General features: G+C 28.2%; 1 protein-coding gene and 1 long non-coding RNA gene across 3 annotated transcripts; one reads left to right on the top strand and one right to left on the bottom strand.

The window, feature by feature from the left end:
- Positions 1-4,296: 4,296 nt before the first annotated feature.
- Positions 4,297-10,655, bottom strand: LOC136087382 (uncharacterized). Its single transcript, XR_010641760.1, has 2 exons — positions 6,596-10,655; positions 4,297-4,479 (listed from the first exon to the last, which is right to left on the bottom strand). It is a non-coding gene; the product is annotated as an uncharacterized LOC136087382 (long non-coding RNA).
- A 4,670-nt stretch (positions 10,656-15,325) lies between these two features.
- LOC136087383 (uncharacterized) lies at positions 15,326-18,481 on the top strand. Of its 2 annotated transcripts, XR_010641761.1 has the most exons (3): positions 15,326-16,896; positions 16,968-17,105; positions 18,250-18,481. XR_010641761.1 is itself a non-coding variant. In XM_065810007.1 (2 exons), the coding sequence occupies exon 1, from the start codon at positions 15,797-15,799 to the stop codon at positions 16,880-16,882; it is 1,086 nt and encodes a 361-aa protein (XP_065666079.1). In that variant the 5' UTR covers positions 15,326-15,796; the 3' UTR covers positions 16,883-16,896; positions 16,968-17,552. The 2 variants fall into 2 exon arrangements, 1 of the variants encoding a protein (XP_065666079.1); XM_065810007.1 differs by lacking the exon at positions 18,250-18,481 and having other exon boundaries at positions 16,968-17,552.
- Positions 18,482-19,031: the final 550 nt, after the last annotated feature.

Here is a 19,031-nt window from a genome sequence, read left to right on the forward strand (position 1 = left end):
TATATATATATATGGGCAATTCCACGTAAAAGAGGAAAAAAAAAAAAAAAAAAAAAATTCTCGGCACCTTAAAAAAACTTCATTAAATTTATTTTCCAAATATTTAATAATAATTTTAATAAAAAAATTTATTAAAAAAATAATTTTATCATACTATAACATACTCTTAAAGTTGTAAGGGTTATATGAGCATTTTTTGACGTTTATATATAGTTATGTTGTGAAGCGTTGAAAAAAGTTTCAGTGCTGTTTTTTTAAATAACTATTACTTCTAAGTTTGACTAAAAGGCAAAATCAAGCATTATGCATAATATTTTTTATAAAAAAGAACTCTAACTAGGTCTATAAGAAGAACATATTAATGAAAACAAGACGTTACGACCGTCACAAAAAAAAGTCGAAAAGCTTTTTCTATCCTTCGTATCAAACTTTTTAAAACTACAACCATGGTAAAAGTAAAGACTCATACATATTTTATCATCGTTTCAAAAAAAAAACATTAAAATGCTTTAAATCACTCTTTCAACATATTACTAAGTACGTTACGACCATCACGATACGTTTGCTCTTCCGTAACGGCTTCTTGACTTAAAAAATAAAAGTTTAAGCGCGAACGATATAATCCATTTCAAACGATTTACGTCATTTAAACCAAGTTATAATATTAATCAACTTTGTTTATTGTTTAATTTGCAGTTTGTTTATTCATTTTATTACTAAACTTGTTAAAGTTTTTTTTGAAACCATAAGTAACTGTTTTCAAAAAATTGATGTAAATAATTTTTTTTTAAGAAATAAAAACTTTTTAACAAAAAGGCAATTTTTTTTAGATTAAATGTTGTTTATAGTTTGCCCTGCAACTTTTTGGTTTAATCGATTTCGCGGTTGTTTTTTTATTTACAACATTTCGCGGGTTTTTTTAAAATATATAACGGAGCATATATCATAAACAGCAGCCGTTATATTTAATAACATATTTAAAATGCCAAAATCAGATGCTGAAAGATCGAAAGCTTATAGAGCAAGAAACAGAAAAGCTTTGTTAGAAAAAGAAAGAATTAGAAGTTATCTAAGGAGGCAGTTATTGACACCAAGAAAAGAGAACAAACAAAAAAATCAAGCGAAGGTTCGCAACCAAAGGCTAAGAATGAAAAAAAAACTTGATTTCATAACTAACGTCAGTCTAAATTCTACGCAAGACAATTCTTATAACTGCAAATCGTCAATGAGAAAGGCATTAAACAAGTATTTATTATATTAACATATATTTTTTAATATAATTGCTTACACATAATTTGGGTTCTTTTATATCAAATAACATATTTAGGACAAAACAGGCTCTTCCAAAATCTCCAAATAAAAGACGAACTATTTTAGAGCAGTTGGGTGCTGAATATGGCCTATGCACTGCTAAAGAAACACATCGAGTTCACTTTACATCAGAAGAAATTAAAAAAGTAAAAGTATTTTATGAAAGAGAAGATATATCAGTTATGTCTCCTGGAAGAAAAGACTTTATGAAAATTGACGGAGAAATAGTTCAAAAACGCTACTTAGTTATGAATTTGAAGGAGCTGCATCAACTGTATTGTGAGGAGAATGCTGACAAAAAAATTAAATTGAGTAAGTTTTGTGAATTAAGGCCAACATACATTCTTACGTGCAAAGATACACCACTTGAAACATGTGGTTGTATTTATCACAGTAATTTTACTTATTTGTGTGCTGCTTTGGCAAGTAAAATACCTTTTCCTTTGTATTGCAATAAATGGTTAGAAAATTATGTATTGTGCAAGCCCCCAACGTACCAATGTTGGATAATGAAATGTTCATTGTGCTGTGATAGTAAACTATTGAAAGTTTCTTTGCCCGAAATCGGAGACATGGATACCTTAATCAGCTATAAATGGTGGATTAAAGAAGATCATCGCTGTGTACTTAGTCAACATAAAAAAAACATAAAAGATACTTTTAAACATTTCCGCGACTATTTACCAGAGTTTACTGAGCATCATCTCACTAAAAAGCACCAGTCTGAGCAATACCGCAGTCAAAAAGAAAATCTCGAACCAGGCCAAATTTTGATACTTTGATTATTCACAAAACTATACATGTGGTTATCAGGATGCTGTTCAAGCTGCTTATTGGTCGCAGTCAACTATTACCTTGTTTACAGTTGTAATCTATCGCTACCAATTAGAGTCAAAATCATTTGTAATAATATCCGACGATAATGATAAAACAAAACGCGCCACTACAACATACTTAACTGAAATATTTGACCTCTATTGCATTGATTATTTAAAAAAAGTTATATTATGGAGTGATGGTCCATGCACTCAATTCAAAAATAGATACATGGCCAAATTCATACAACATTGCTCTGTGAAATATCATTTTCAAAGTATAGAATGGAACTTTTTTGCTACCTCTCACGGTAAAGGAGCAGTTGATGGGGTAGGAGGGTCATTAAAGCGATTTGTTTGAAACAGCGTAAAATCTCGTGAAGTGATCGTCTTAAACGCTAAAGACTTTCTCTTAGCATCAAATGGGTGCAAAACTTATGTTAGACTTATCAACACAGATGATATTAATCTAAGGTGGGCCTTAATATCTGATAAAATAGAAAAAGCGAAAGCCGTTGCAAATATTACCAAAATGCATTTCTGGCAAGTAAAAAATGGAAAGTTTTTGGTTTCAAAATTCTCTAATATTTTGTAATGGGGTTGCGGAACTATTTTAAAATTTATATATTAGTAAAAAAAATTTACTTGTCTAAGATATTTTTTTCCTATATTGGATTCCCGGCTCCGCAAAACATTTGCGAGTCGTATGAAAGTACATACTCCTAGATATTGAGCTATACTAAATAGAGTTAATAAAACAAAAAAAACAGGGAGCATAAATAGCATTAAGCGTTCGTTGCCTACTCCAAAAAAACGATCCCAGTATTGAAGAATCACCATGGATAACCTTGATAATGTTATAAAGTTCATATTTTTTAACATAATTTAATTGGTTTTTATAGACATTTATCTTTTTTTATTTCATTTATTGCGTTATTTGTTGTTTTTCATTTTTGGCTTTTTCGTTACGACCGTCACGACATAAAACTTAATAAAATTCATGGAAAACTTCAAGCGAAAACTATGAAACTTACCATATAGTAAGTTCAATGTGTAATTAAAGAACACAGCAAAGGATTTTTTTTCTCTCTGTGTAGATGGCTGCATAAAGATTGACAAAGTTTGTTTGTTTAGATTTGTCAAAAAGTAAGCGTTACGACCGTCACGCTACGTTGAGTTGATTTTTCAAATAAATTGAACACTTGAATAATTTAACTTTTGAATACTAAATTATATAATAGTATTTAACATTTCTAGAAATTTTCATGTAAATACCATTCTTGGTTCATTTTTAATGGCTGAAAACGCGTCAAATGTTACGACCGTCACTTGCGTGGAATTGCCCATATATATATATATATATATATATATATATATATATATATATATATATATATATATATATATATATATATATATATATATATATATATATATATATATATATATATATTCAAGGCCGTAGACTTTTTTGGATGTTTGAGCTATGCGACTTTGAAACATGAAGAAAACTCCATATTTAAGTATATTATATATGATATATATATATGAGGATATATGAGATATGATATATATATATGAGGCATATACCCAGTGAAAAAGCGCACATGGGATACGGGTGGATTTTTTCCATATGTAACCCATGTGGGGATTATTATTTTGTCCCACGTGGGTTTCATATGGTAAATCCCACATGGATTCCATATGGTAAATCCCATATGGGATACGCGTGGGTTTTTACCATATGTAACCCATATGGGGATTATTATTTTGCCCCATGTGGGTTTCATATGGTAAATCCCACATGGGTTTTATGTGGTAAATCCTACATGGGATATAGGCGAAAAATACTACATGTTATAGATCTTAAATGCCACATATTTTAATCCAAATGGCATAAAAGTAGTCAATACCAGACAAATGAAAGTCCGAATGCTTCTATAATAATTTTTAAAAATCCTTCAATTTAAAAATTACTTAATTAGTAATTTAAAATTAATCATCGAAGCTTTCAGAGAGGCTTAACTTTATCTGGTATTTGCTACTTTATCCCATTTGGGATTCAAAATGTGTAGCATTTTTCATCTTTTACATGTGATGTTTTCCACCTTTAACCTATGTGGAATTTACCATAAACTATTATAACGAAATTTTATAGAATTAAAAAACGTGTTACAAAATGAATTTATTTTTAATTAAATGCTATTAATGAATACATTCAAAATATATATTGAAAATATTATTTTTTCTTTTGCGATTTTCACGCCGTCTTTTGTTGATTGAATTAAGTAAATCGCTTCGGCTTGCATAGTACCAAAGTTTTTAGTATTTTCTAACTTTCTTTAAACATTTTCTAAAAAAAAATATATATATATTTATAAATAAATACAATATATATATATATATATATATATATATATATATATATATATATATATATATATATATATATATATATATATATATATATATATATATATATATAGAGAGAGAGAGAGAGAGAGTATTGTGAAAAAGTTAAGAACCACAAAAAAAACAAATCACAATTTATTTTTATTTTTAAATTTCTTTTTAACCGAATATATTTTTCTGGTAAAAAGAATAATAATAATAAATTTTAGAAAATAGACAAACAAAATAAAAAATAATAATAGTGATAAAAACTTTTAAACAAATATAAAAAATGTATTTAAAGTTTTATAGGTAATATTTATTTTAAAAAAATTGTGAAAAAGTTAAGAACCACAGAATAAAAAACGATAATTTTTACCACCAAATACCGCGTAATTCTACCATGAATTTTTAAGCACTCATTTATACGATTTGGCATTGAGTCTATTAAATTCTCTAAAATATGTTTGGGAACATTTCCAAGTATTGCTGGTAAAATATTGCGCAACTCCTCAAGGCTCCTTGGTGCTTTCTTGGCAATCTCTTTATCAAGCCAACTCCGAAGATTTTCAATGCAATTTAGATCTGGGCTATTTGGTGGCCAAGTTAGACGCTCAATATTTTTACTTTCGAACCATTCAGAGACAATTTTAGCCCTGTGACGTGGTGCATTGTCTTGCTGAAAAATGAACGGAACGCTTTGCTCAAGTGCATCAATTGACGGTAACAAGTTGTTATTTAAAATATCGACATAATAAGTAGAGTTGAGTTGACCATCAAATAATTTAAACATACCGAGACCATAATATGTCATGCAGCACCATATTCCAACCGACCCACTACCTTGTTTTGTTCTTTGAACGATACAATTGTGATTATATTTTTCTGAAGGCTGCCTGCGAATCATAATTCGGTTTTTTCGGTTATCAACCTCGATATTCATCTCATCACTGAACATTACTGTCCTCCATTTTTGTTTAGACCATTCTTTGACGCTTTGGCAAAATTCTTTTCGCTTTTTTATATGTCGTTTGGTAAGTTGCGGTTTTAGAACAGCTTTTTTCCATAACATATTGTTAGCTAATAGTTTCCTACGCACAAGTGATGCCGAGGCTTGACGTCCATTTGAAAGCTTCCATTCCCTTCTTAATTCATGCGACGGCATGGTTCGATTTTTCTTTGCCAACCTGATTAAAAGGCGATCATCATTGGGTGTCGTCAAACGCGGTCTTCCAGAACGATGGCGATCAACGTAAGATTTCGTCTCTTTGAATCTTTTGATGATTGTTAGCACCGAACTATGTGATCGCTTTACTATTCTTCCAATTTCGCGAGCGGATTTACCTTCCTGGTGAAAATGCACCACTTTTACACGATTTTCATAGGTAATAGCTTTTCTGCTCATTTTTTCAAAAGGAAAGAATTTTTTTTTGTTTGAAATTAAATACTTTTTTTAAAAGTATTTAAAAAAATTAATTTTTTTCAAATGTTTTTATTGGTTCTTTGGTAATAACTCAGGTCATTAAAAGAATATTTTAAAAAAAAGGGAAAAATAAATTTAAAAAGACGTTTCCGCCGCATTTAGCACAAAAAATTCTTTGTGGTTCTTAACTTTTTCACAAAAAAAATATAAAAAAAAATTAACACATAATATTTAATCCTTATTTTTTATAGGTTTTATTAACTAACTTTCAAAAAAAAAAATTTTTTCTTTTTTCTCATGCTATATTTAATGTTTGAAAAAAAAAGACTATTTTATTATCTATAGAATAAAAATTAATTAAATTTATTTGAAAAAAATTTTTTTTTTTATTTAGTGGTTCTTAACTTTTTCACAATACTGTATGTATATATATGTATATATATATATATATATATATATATATATATATATATATATATATATATAAAGAGAGAGAGAGAGAGAGAGAGAGAGAGAGAGAGAGAGAGAGAGAGAGAGAGAGAGAGCAATTTTAATAAGGAACCTTATTAGTCGAACAATTTTAATTATTAGCCAGGTTGAAGTCATTAATGACTACAATATTTCACAAATAATTATTTCCTAATTTATTACTTACAATGACTACCGTATCATGGGTAATTGAACACATATTATGCATAATGAGCTTGAACCCATGAAGAGAATCCTGAAAAAAAGTGATCAATTAGGATAAGTAGTTAAACAAAAAAACAAAAACAAAAATGTAAAAACCTAATTTTTCAATATTGTAGACGTTGGGTGCAATAGCCACTGGATGCAAAAGTATCTTTACTTTTTCGTCACACACACGGCCTTCTATAATCTACAGGCCTTGACATCGCGCAAATTGCCGTAAAAACTGAACGCCGATTAAACTTTCACTTTTACTTATATTGATATATTTTTATATTAGGTAGGGTGTAATGGCAGTCTATGTTTTCTAATAATAATCTCTAGTAAAGACGGAAATATAAAAAGAAAATCAAAAAATTGTTAAAAGATAATCATATTTTTCGTATTTCAAATTTCATTAAGAATATTTATGTAATATTAAATAGTATCAATAACAAGCAAAACCATAACAAAGTATATATCTATATATTTGAAAGATAACTGTATTTTTAATTTTTTTTGCTAAAAATGGTAACAAAAATCACCAACAATAAAAAACACCAACAAAAGTTGATTCAAGCAAAAAAAAAGTTTTATCAATATATCTCAACAGGGTAAATATTTACAAATCCAAACATATTGAGAGACGTATAGGCTAATGAGAAAATAAAAAACATAACAAGTAAATAGCATAATAAATTACAAAACTAATTTTTACAAAAATTATGATAGCTTTAGTATTTTGGGAGTGGTAATTAGTGAGTAAGTCTTTAGCAGAATATTAGAATATACTCTGCATTGTTTTTATGTGATTTTAAATTTATATTTAGCAGCAATGAACTGAAACTGAATAACACAAAATGTTCTGCATAAAGGGTCAGTAGCAACTTGAAAAAAAAAAAAGCAAAATATTGACCATTGGACAAGAGTATCAGAAGGAATTTCAAGTCCGCCTCTGTTTAGGCTATACAGATAACTTCCATATTTATAATAATAATTAGTAGAATCATCATAAATTTTTATTTCGCTTTTTTGCACATAGCCAGCTATGTAAACTATAGCCATTAATGTAGATTTATTAGCTGAGCTTTCAAGATCATGTATATTATCCAGAAGTTCTTTTTCATCAGTAGAAATATCTCTAAAACATGTCACAAGTAAGACCATCGATACCATCAACAGAAATGTCAAGTTGTAATATCAATTTAGTATGTTGAATATTAATTTTTTCAATTACAGATTTAGCGTTTATAAAGTAAGTACCTCCAGATTCCTGTCAAAGCTTAGAAAAAGCTTTTTCAAGTGGATCTGTTGAAAACCAACCTAATAGGACATACTTTGCTCCATTACTCAACAAAGTTTTTATGAGATCAATAAAGCCATAACATGAATGCCCTATTGCATTGCTAGTATCTAGCGTAAGCTGTTTTACACGCTTACCAGTAGGTTTCATAAAATTTGACAGTTCAGCAATATCTCATAGCAGTTGTAACTGTTGATCACCAACTGAGTGGATTTCTCCGCATAATTCATTTCTAAACCGAATGCCAGCACCAAGTGCTTTGACATTAACAACATTCGAAAAAAACTTATTTTTTCAATAAATACAGCAGTACCTTCAGATGCTTTATTTTCAATCTCTGGATGCGTTCTTAATGCAGCTACTGTTTCTTCGCAAAAAACAGACAAACAAAACTTTACAGATTGTCTCTCTATTGGTTTTGGATAAACTGATTTAGCTGTAAGTTTAGAGAGCTTAAAAAGACTATTGCACTCAGTTTTATATAAAGTTTCTAAATCACTCCACTTAGCCAAAGCCAGTTCTTTATTGTTCAAAAATTGAAGTTCGCCAGTCTTTTTTGTCAACCAATTGTTTCGTATAGATTTTAAGAGATGCACATAATCATACAATAAATATATACCTGATTTTGTTAACCATGGTTTATTATCAACTGTTTTAAACATTCCAAAAAATCTTTAATTTACACGGTTACCATCAGTAATTATTACCAGTGTCTTACTATTTTCAATATTATTTATCGTATCAACAATTTGTTGACATTGAGCAAACTGAAATTCAGAGGAAAGATTTGCAACAGGTTGAGCTCTACATATAAATTCTGGACCTCCAAAAAGACATTTAATCATAAATGATAAAATTGTTTTAGCTAACTTTTCAGGGTAGTTTACTGCTTGACCAAACAAAGCACCTCTTTGGTAAAGTAATGAAGCTTTGACATAGAACTCATCAATTAGTAGTATGGAAGTTCTTTTCAATAGATTTAAATTCATAAAAATACTCTTTATGAAACTTAGGTCCTCCATTGAGCTTATTTTTGAAGTCAATCGTGATAAAGTCCTTATACTTGGCAACTTGTAGTCAATACACAAACAATCATATAAACTTCGTCGCATAGCAAAATACTCATATGCTCTACATATAATATCTGAAGTATATAAAACGTTACCAACATTACTTTTCCTCATAGCATTAAGGTGTTCGAATAGAATATTTGACCGAAGCGAACTTTCTTTATTTTTTAAAAATCTAACTGCTTCAAATAAAGCTGATTTTACTTTTATTAACTTTAATTTGTTTACAGCTAAAGATGAAATATTACAAGTTGTGCCATTATGGTTAGCTACAAATGAATATTAATTAAAAATTACAAAAATAAATAATGGAACACCAAGTTTGTACATTTTTGATTATATGTGTAAACTTTTTTTATTAAGCTAGAAAACAATATCATCGTTATTATCACTTAACAAAGATTGAATATCGTCAAATATAAGTTCATCCTCTTTTAGAAAATCATTTAACTCATCTGGGAAAATGCTTCGAAAACCGCTTGAAGTTACAGTTTTTCTAACTTTACTTGCTGGTGTGGCTAAACAACTACGGAATATTTATAAAAATAGATGGTGGGTTTTAAGGTCGTTGCTTCCCATATTTGCTTTCAAAAGGTGCTTCATTTGGCCAATGCAGTTGACATACTGCTGTATAGTCTGTAACAATAAAAGCAGTTCTTGGGATAGCTTCACTACATCTTTTTCTCTCCTCTAGATTCTTTGGGAATTTATAAATTGATATTTTTGTTGTAGTTGAGTATTGATATTTTTGTTGTAATTGTAATTGATATTGTAGTTGTATAAATTGATATTTTTGTTGTAGTTGAGATAGTTTGACTAGCAAAGAGGTACACAGCATTTTAAAGGCATTTTAATTATTAAAAAAACTTATTGTTAGTTTGACAATATTGTTACCTTACAATGTAACGCCTTGAACCTTACAACGTTATCGTATTGAAGTTGCGCTATCTAATTTATAAACAAATCAAATTTTAAAGATTTATTAAAAAAGCGCAAACACAAACTTTCGTCTAATGTTAAATGATGAAAATGTAAACACAGTATTAGGAATTGGCCTTCAGTTTAACAACTTAGTTGCGCGATGTCAAGGCCTGTTATTATAGAAGGCCGTGGTCACACATAATATAATATTCTGAAACTAATAAACTAATAAACATCTAAATTTCTATAAGTAAATTTATTCTTTGATCATTGCCTTCATATCTCATCTTATTTTCATATCATAATCTATTATGGTATTATTTATATAACAAATCACAACAATATTATTAAATTTGTGATGTTCAAATATCATATGAACATTATCTAACATGTTCATATGATATTTGAATATAGTTCTTGAGTATATTACCTGCAAACAATTGACTGATGCAAGTTCAAATGTTGTCAAAAACCAAGCATGCATGCATGGTTTTTGACACACTGCAGTGTCCCACAAAGAAATGCTGGTTTGAAAGTCAAATTTTCTTTATCAAAAAAAAAAATTAAAATAGGGGGGAGATAGGGAGGTTTCTGTAACTTTTTTTAGGCTCCAAAACTTTTAACTTTATATATAATAAGGTTCATAAAACTTAAGGGACTTACAAAGTACATTGAGGAACAAAAACAGGATATTTACAGAAACTTTTCAATTTTTAATCTGGAGTACCACAGTGTAATTGGGAATAAAGTCTCTGGGTTCAGTATTCAAAGTAATATGATCTAATGTAATATATAAATTAAATAAAATGCTTTAAAATGCATGCAGTTAAACATATTACTCCTGATAGTTAACTATTTGTATAACTAGTTATACATAAAATTTATTATATATAACTTATTTTTTAAGGTTATGCTTGAACAAATTAGTACCAATTAATTCAAATTCAAGATATAGTTCAAGTTCTTATTTGTTTATTGTTTTTTCACTATTTTATATTTATTTGTTCAAATTTGTTAACTAGTACTAATTCTTACTACAGTAAGAATATTTATCATTGTTGAACGTGATTTTATTAGTAACTTAATTTTACTTTCAACATATTTTGACAACACATTTTACATTTTAAATGATGACAGCTTTACTTTTCAATTGATGTTAAATTTATTACGTTTCAATAACTCAGATTGAATTTTAACTGAATTATTGTAAGCTTTGTAAGGGTTTATTGTATATCAAATGGTGTTGTAAATAAAGTAAAAATAATATATATATATATATATATATATATATATATATACATATATATATATATATATATATATATATATATATATATATATATATATATATATATATATATATATATATATATATATATATATATATATATATATATATATATATATATATATATAGTATTTAGGCTATGGGATCATCCATAAATGATGCCAGTAGATAGAGGGGCAGTTTGAGTTTAACAATAATTGACAATGGGGAGGGGATGTTGAGAATTGAATTTTGAATTAAAAATTGAATTAAAAAAAAAAGTAAATTATTTTATTTCAAAAAAAAAGTAAAACAATTTATGCTAGCTACGAGCAGGTTTTAAAGGTATTTACACCAACAATGTGGTCTAAAAACTTCTTGCTTTTGTTGCTTAAAACTGTAGAGGATCATAGGAAAAACAATTTAAATTCCAAAATTAGCTTGCTTATCTGAAAGATCAATTTATGTTTGTTTTTTTTGCTTTTAGTACTGTTGAGAATAAATGTATAATTGAACCAGAAAAAAATTGATGGTATATGCATTTTTTATATTATATTAACAATTCAGATATACCAACATAATATGATAACAAAAACTGACATCATTTTCAATGGGAGATGGCAAAAAATTGACTGAGTTTGATAAAGGGTGAAGGTGTTCAATAAACCGGGTCATCATCTTACATCATTATGCATAGATGACCTATGATTTAGGTAAAATAAGTAATCAATTTGCCATATTTCTCTTTAGAAAGTGTAAGAAAAAAGCATTGTTATGCTGAGAACCTACCTTTTGAGCAAGCTTTGACCACCTATTTTATAAATTTGAGAGACAGAAGTGGAGGTGCGAATCGCAAAAGAACTAATAACAATGCTCTAAATTGATTTTAACTTTGTAGACTAACATTAAGATAGTATTTAGAAATAATAAATGAAGTTTACATGATTTTTATAATTTGTATTTATTTCCATTAATTATCAGTTGTCAGTCTCTATTTTATAAAATGAATTAAAAAACTATTTATTTATAGTATAATAATAATACATAAATACTAGTTTCCTAATGCTATTATCATCACAATGTTAATGGTATTCGTTTTAAAGTGAAATTTTGTATCAATTTTGTTGTTTTAATGTTATATATATATATATACATATATATATATATATATATATAAATATATATATATATATATATATATATATATATATATATATATATATATATATATATATATTATTTTTACTTTATTTACAACGCCATTTGATATATAACAAACCCCTACAAAGCTTACAATAATTCAATTAAAATTCAATCTGAGTTATTGAAACGTAATAAATTTAACATCAATAGAAAAGTAAAGCTGTCATCATTTAAAATGTAAAGGGTGTTGTCAAAATATGTTGAAAATAAAATTAAGTTACTAATAAAATCACATTCAACAATGATAAACATTCTCACTGTAGTAAGAAATAGTACTAATTGATAAATTTGAACAAATAAATACGAAATTAACAAAAACAATGAATATATAAAAACTTTAACTTGAACTTTAACTAATTCTTGAATTTGAATTAATTGGTACTAACTTGTTCACGCATAACCTTAACAAATAAGTTTTTATAACAAATTATATGTATAAATAGTTATGCATATAGTTAACTATCAGGAATATAACTCGGAGTTATACATATAACTTATATGTACAACTATATGCATTTTAAAGCATATTATTTTATTTAAACATTACTTTAGATCATATTACTTTGAAAACTGGACCCAGAGGCTTTATTCCTAATAACACTGTGGTACTCCTGATTAAAAATTGAGTTTCTGTAAATATTCTGTTTTTGTTCCTCAATGTAGTTCGTAAGTCCCTTAAGTCTTAAGGACCTTATTATATCTAAAGTTAAAAGTTTTGGAGCATAAAAAAAGTTATAGAAACCCACTCCATGCTATTTTTTTCTTTATTTAATAAAAAAAATTGGGAATTCTTTGACTTTTAAACCTGCATTTCTTTGTGGGACACTGCAGTGTCCCATGCATCCAAGATTGGTTTTTGAAAACATTTCAATTTGCATCAGTTAATTGTTTGCAAATAATATACTCAAGATCTATATTCAAATAACTATTATATTATCCTAATAATACGTCTATTTGCACAAATCTTAATCTTATTTCTATAAAGAAAGATAAACATACTTGCCTGCTATTCTCTATATTAATATAAAATATTTTCACGCAATATAAATGTAACGCAATGCAATTTAAAAATATCGATTAAAAAATTTTTTTTTAGTTTTTTAAAATCTTTTTTAGTTTTCAGCCTTCAAATTAATTCCCATGCAAATCCCACAAGAAACCCACGTGGGATTTCCCATGTGTGTAAATACCATATGGTTACCACACGGAACCCACGTGGAACCCATGTGGGACGCGGTTTTTTTTTTCACTGGGTATATGAGGAATGAGGATGCTACGCAAAAAACTGCCGTGGTTGGAGACTGGGAACAACAAAAAACCCAAAACGTTAGCCCCCCCTCCCCCAGCCCCAAATAGGAGGGCAATGAGTCATATTTGTTATTTTTTTTTTGTCATTTTTTATTTGTTGATGAATATAAATAAAGTTTAAAATTAAAAAAAACAAAACAAATATGACTCATTGTCCTCCTATTTGGGGCTGGGGGGCTAACGTTTTGGGGTTTTTGTTGTTTCCAGTCTCCAATAACCGCAGTTTTTTGCGTAGCAATGAACATACTTAAATATGAAGTTTTCTTCATGTTTCAAAGTCGCTTAGCTCAAACATCAAAAAAAGTTGTCTGCGGTCTTGAATATATATATATATATATATATATATATATATATATATATATATATATATATATATATATATATATATATATATATATATATATATATATATATATATATATATATATATATATATATATATATATATATATACATAGTTACGTGCGTATCTGGGGTTTTTTTTCACAGCGTGCTCGAAGTCGGTGTGGTAAGAATGTATTTATTTGTCATTTTTTTTTAGAATTTTATATCAGCTTAGACTTTATTAAAATGTAGAATGTTTTATGTTGAATAAATTATGGTTTTTTTTTAATGTGTAGTAAATTTTTCAGTTTTTTTATTGCTATTTAAAATTTCGTTCCTGTTCCGGAACTGCATTGATATTGAAGGCATGTTGGTACACATTTGAAATTTTCCAGTCAACTGTTTAAATCAATTTTCTATGTGCCTGCCGAATTTCATTAAACAAAAATTTCTGACCACGTCTTTTTTTTCGACCCAGTGGAGGTTCCATTTCCACCTCTTTTAGTGTTACTATTACTGTTACACTTTATTAAACTGTTTCTGCTACTGTAACTGTTACTTTTTGTTATAAACTCTGTTGTTTTTTTACAGTTACCAGTGATTTTTATTCGGTTTTAAATTTTCGTATCTGTTCCAGGAGTACATTAATATTGAAGGCATGTTGGTACATATTTGAAATTTTTCAGTCAACTGTATAAATCTATTTTCGATGTCCATGCCAAATTTTATTTAAAAATATTCCTGACCACATACCCTATTGTTCCGCGCAGTGGAGGTATGTATTTCCACTTCCGTTACATGCTGTTAGGGGGAGGGGTGGTTTTTGACGGTGAGCATTCAGTATATTTGATTTTTTATTCATATTAATGATATATTTTATTAGAACTGTTATCCAAACTTTTTTGTTTTAATAGCCTTTTACTACTAAGAATATTTGTGTTTTCTTTTTTTATAATTTTAAAATCATTTACACAAAAACTAACAATTTAAAAAAGAAATTTTAGAAAAAAATTAAATAATTAATTTGAATAAAAAATATCAAGAAATATAAAAACCATTAACCGGTATATGCCTGCCGGATTGTAGCAATATTCAAATTGAAAAATATATGTAATCTTTTCTAAATATATATTCAATCATTTTCAAATATATATTCAATCTTTTTCAAATATATTCAATCTTTTTCAAATATATTCAATCTTTTTCAAATATATTCAATCTTTTTCAAATATATTCAATCTTTTTCAAATATATTCAATCTTTTTCAAATATATTCAATCTTTTTCAAATATATATTCAATATTCCTGGGGAGAACGCGGCCAATCGGCTTTTGGTTGAACAAAACATTGTCAACATTTAAAAATACTTTAATAATATTATTTATAGAAAAAGCGTGTAGTTATAAAAAGCAGTTATACTTATACCGATATGGATAGTTATAGCAAAGTTGCATCTTTGTTAGAGGAAGCTTCTATTCTTCTTCGCACAAATCAAAGCACAAATATCAGCAGGCCACAATCGGAACTCACAATAACCTCCACATTACAAAGAGCTAGAGGAATGCTCAATGAAAGTGGTTCATCGGGTATTTTTAGGCGCCTTAATAGAAACGATAGATTAAGGTCGTCAGCACCATACAGTAGCAATATAGGCAACCACATAGGCAATCAAAATAAATCAAAGAAAATGACAAAAACATTAGAATTTGCACTAATTTCATCTACAGAAAATCATAAAAGAACAATTCCTAAAATGGGATTCTGTAATTGCAAATGGAATTTTGATTATCAATGAATTCGATAGTGAACATAAGAGAGAAAATAAGAGAGAAAATAAAGGAGTCGTTGCATGAAAAATTTCCTTTGCTGGGTTCAGATGAATTCGATTTTGTTAAAGTATCACGAAAAAAAATATCAAAATTAAATAAATGCTCAAATATTAATTACTCATATGATGTTGTAAAAAAACTAGCTGGACAAGGGCTTTTATATTTACAGCTAAAAGAACGATGCAATGATCATCAAATGATCATTCCAACGGAAGTTATTGAAATTCCATCAGCTTCATTTGTATCAAAAAGTTCACAACTAATAGATCAAGAAGATGTTAATGAAGTTGATATACAGGAAATAAAAGAACTTACATCAGCTTCATTTGTAGCAAAAGGTTCAGTTGATAAAAATATATATATTGAAATTGATTTTGAAAACCAAAAAATTAAGGAAATTAAAGAAAATAATCTTCAGGATCCAATAGAAATTTTAAGGTTTCTTCAAAAAACAATGATCAAGGGCAGAGTTCAAGATATAGAAAACATTGATGAAAACACGGATAAAGATTCTGAGACAAACTTTATTTGTATCGATCGACAAAATATTTTAATGTCAACATTTGCTGTATTAGAATCCGTTGAAAATTTTTTAATTACATTTGAAGTTGACTTTATGGGAGAACTAGCTAAGGATTATGGTGGTCCGAGGAGAGAGTGGATACGAGAATGCAATAGAATGATTAAAGAGAGATTATTTGATAGTGGTTTGAGAGAACTCTTTGCTGAGGAATATTACTTTGTAGGTTTGTTAATTGGTATTGCACTCTTTCAAGGAGGGCAGCTACCAACATATTTACCAGACAGCATCATTATTAAGATCACCGAAAATACAGCAGATATTTGTATATCTAATATACAAAAAGGTTTAAACAAGTTTAATTTGATAAGGTTTTTCAAAGAGTTTCCACAATTACTTGAATTATTAAGACCTTCAAAAGTACAATTCACAGCAAAAATGCTTTTAAAATTATTGAAGCCAAAATTTTCATCAGAAGGGTCGACAGCTTTAGTTAAAGAAAAAGAGAGATTTATTCTATGTTTGTGAAATATGTCAGAGAGGTAAGTTTTTTTTAAATGTAAAACAGTGATCACTGTGATGTTTTAGATGTTACATATAATATATTATTTAGGTTGCCAGTGGTAGAAGAGAGTGTGTTTCATTGGCAAATATTCTTTCTTTCGTCACTGGAGCTTCAGAAGAGCCTCTACTTGGGTTTGCATTGCAACCGTCTGTTGAATTTATTCCTACTATTGAAGCTGATGAAAAAGTAAAAGATCTATTATATTTAATAAAATAGTAGTATTTAACTGAAAGATTTTGCTCATACTCAAAATAAATATCGGAATAATTTATTTCATTCAAATTTAGTTTGTTATCGGAAACTAAATTATAATTTGAAAGATGTATATTATTAAAATATTATTTTTATAGTCTGTCAAGTCATGTTATCCAGCTACTGGTAATATGTAATCTAGTACAACCTGATTCATGTTAACATTAGGAAGGGCATTTAATTGTAAAAATGTTGCTTTAACTTTTCTATAATGGTTTTTAAGTGTCACTATGAAGTGGTTTGGATGGTTCTTCATAGTTTATGGTTTTTAGATTTCTTCATAATACAAAACTTGCAAAATTAAAAAACGTAAAAAAGGGCAACTTTGGCCCTGCATGTTTCTGCATGACTTTGTTTCACAATATATATTTTGTTTTAAAATGTTTATATTCTCTACCATAACAGTGTTCCCACAGTCCTGCAATGTCCGGGACTAGTATCCTAGAAAGTCCTGGGATTTTTCTTTTTTTTTCTCAAGAATCCTGGAAAAGCCCTGGAATTTTTAAAGTGTAGGGGAAGTTCGTGTACCTAGGGCCACGTATTTTCAACTTCAAAGTTTAATGCTCCGCACTTGTCTAAAAATTGTAAAACTGATATGATCAAATGTATATACCAATTACTTTCTATTGATATAAGTATATTGACTTAAATAAAAAAGTTCCGCCATATAGAGGGGTTTGAAAAAAATTGGCCATAGGTACAGTGAGCTTTTTTTTAATTGTATCCAATTTAATTGTAGACCAATTGTGGCCAATTTTTAATTGGCCACCAGCTATTGTACCTAGGATAATTTAGGTGCAAAGTGGGACAAAACCACCCCAGTTTACTTTAATTAGTGTGATTTCTATAATAAGCTAAAAACATAAACAAGAATAATATGCAAGATCTTGAAATTTTTTTAATAAATACGCAAAAATGCGTGTAAAAAAACTCCATGCTTGGATTTATGATGTAATTTTTCAAAAAATATTTGAAGGTTATTTTCATAAAAAATTGTTTTTTTAAATAAAAATAATAAAACTAGACATTCTTAAGTGTTGCAAGTTATAATAATATTTTTATTTTTGTTCATTTATAGGATCAGAAGACACATGAAGCATATATGTATATACCAACTGCACATACTTGCTCTAATTGTTTAGTTTTGCCGCGTGGCTCGCTGTTATGCAAGCTTCCAGCTAATAACGACCTTTTTGATGTTTATGACATGGCATTTACTAATAACTTTTTTGGAACAATATGATTTTGCGATATGTTTGATGATATTTTTACATGTTCATATATGAAGTCTTACCAAGTAATATATAATATTTGAGAGAAACGCTAATCTTTTTTTTCCAAGTCTCTGGTTTACCCTCTAAAAATATTAAGAGACCGTCTAGAACGAATGCAAAAATTTAAAAAGTAACCTTATTATGGATAATTTCCATTTAGTAGCAAATGAATATATTGCTTGATTTGAATATAGGCTCAAAACGAATTACATGGAAGTAAAAAAATATAGTACTCTCGAGTCCTTAATAACCCACCCCCCCCCCCATTCCCCCTGTCCCGTTTCTTCCCACCCCCCTTGTAATACTCGAGAGTATAGAGACACAGGATTCTACACAGTAGAACCTATTCTGTACACATTAACAAGCAGCTAATACAAAATAAAATAGAACAAGAAGTTAAATTCATCTGAAATTATAAATAAGATTCAAATTTTTCCACCACAAGTGCTAAGGCTTCTATGTAAATGTCGATTGCCATTTCAGTGGATTCTTTAGACATATCTATTGAATTTCTGACGAATGCTTCAATATCAATTCTATTCGGAATACTAACTGAGTTAACAACAACATTGTTTAAATCGTGAGA

The sequence above is a fragment of the Hydra vulgaris genome, chromosome 11 (genome assembly GCF_038396675.1).
Source record: "Hydra vulgaris chromosome 11, alternate assembly HydraT2T_AEP".
NCBI lineage: Eukaryota > Metazoa > Cnidaria > Hydrozoa > Anthoathecata > Hydridae > Hydra > Hydra vulgaris.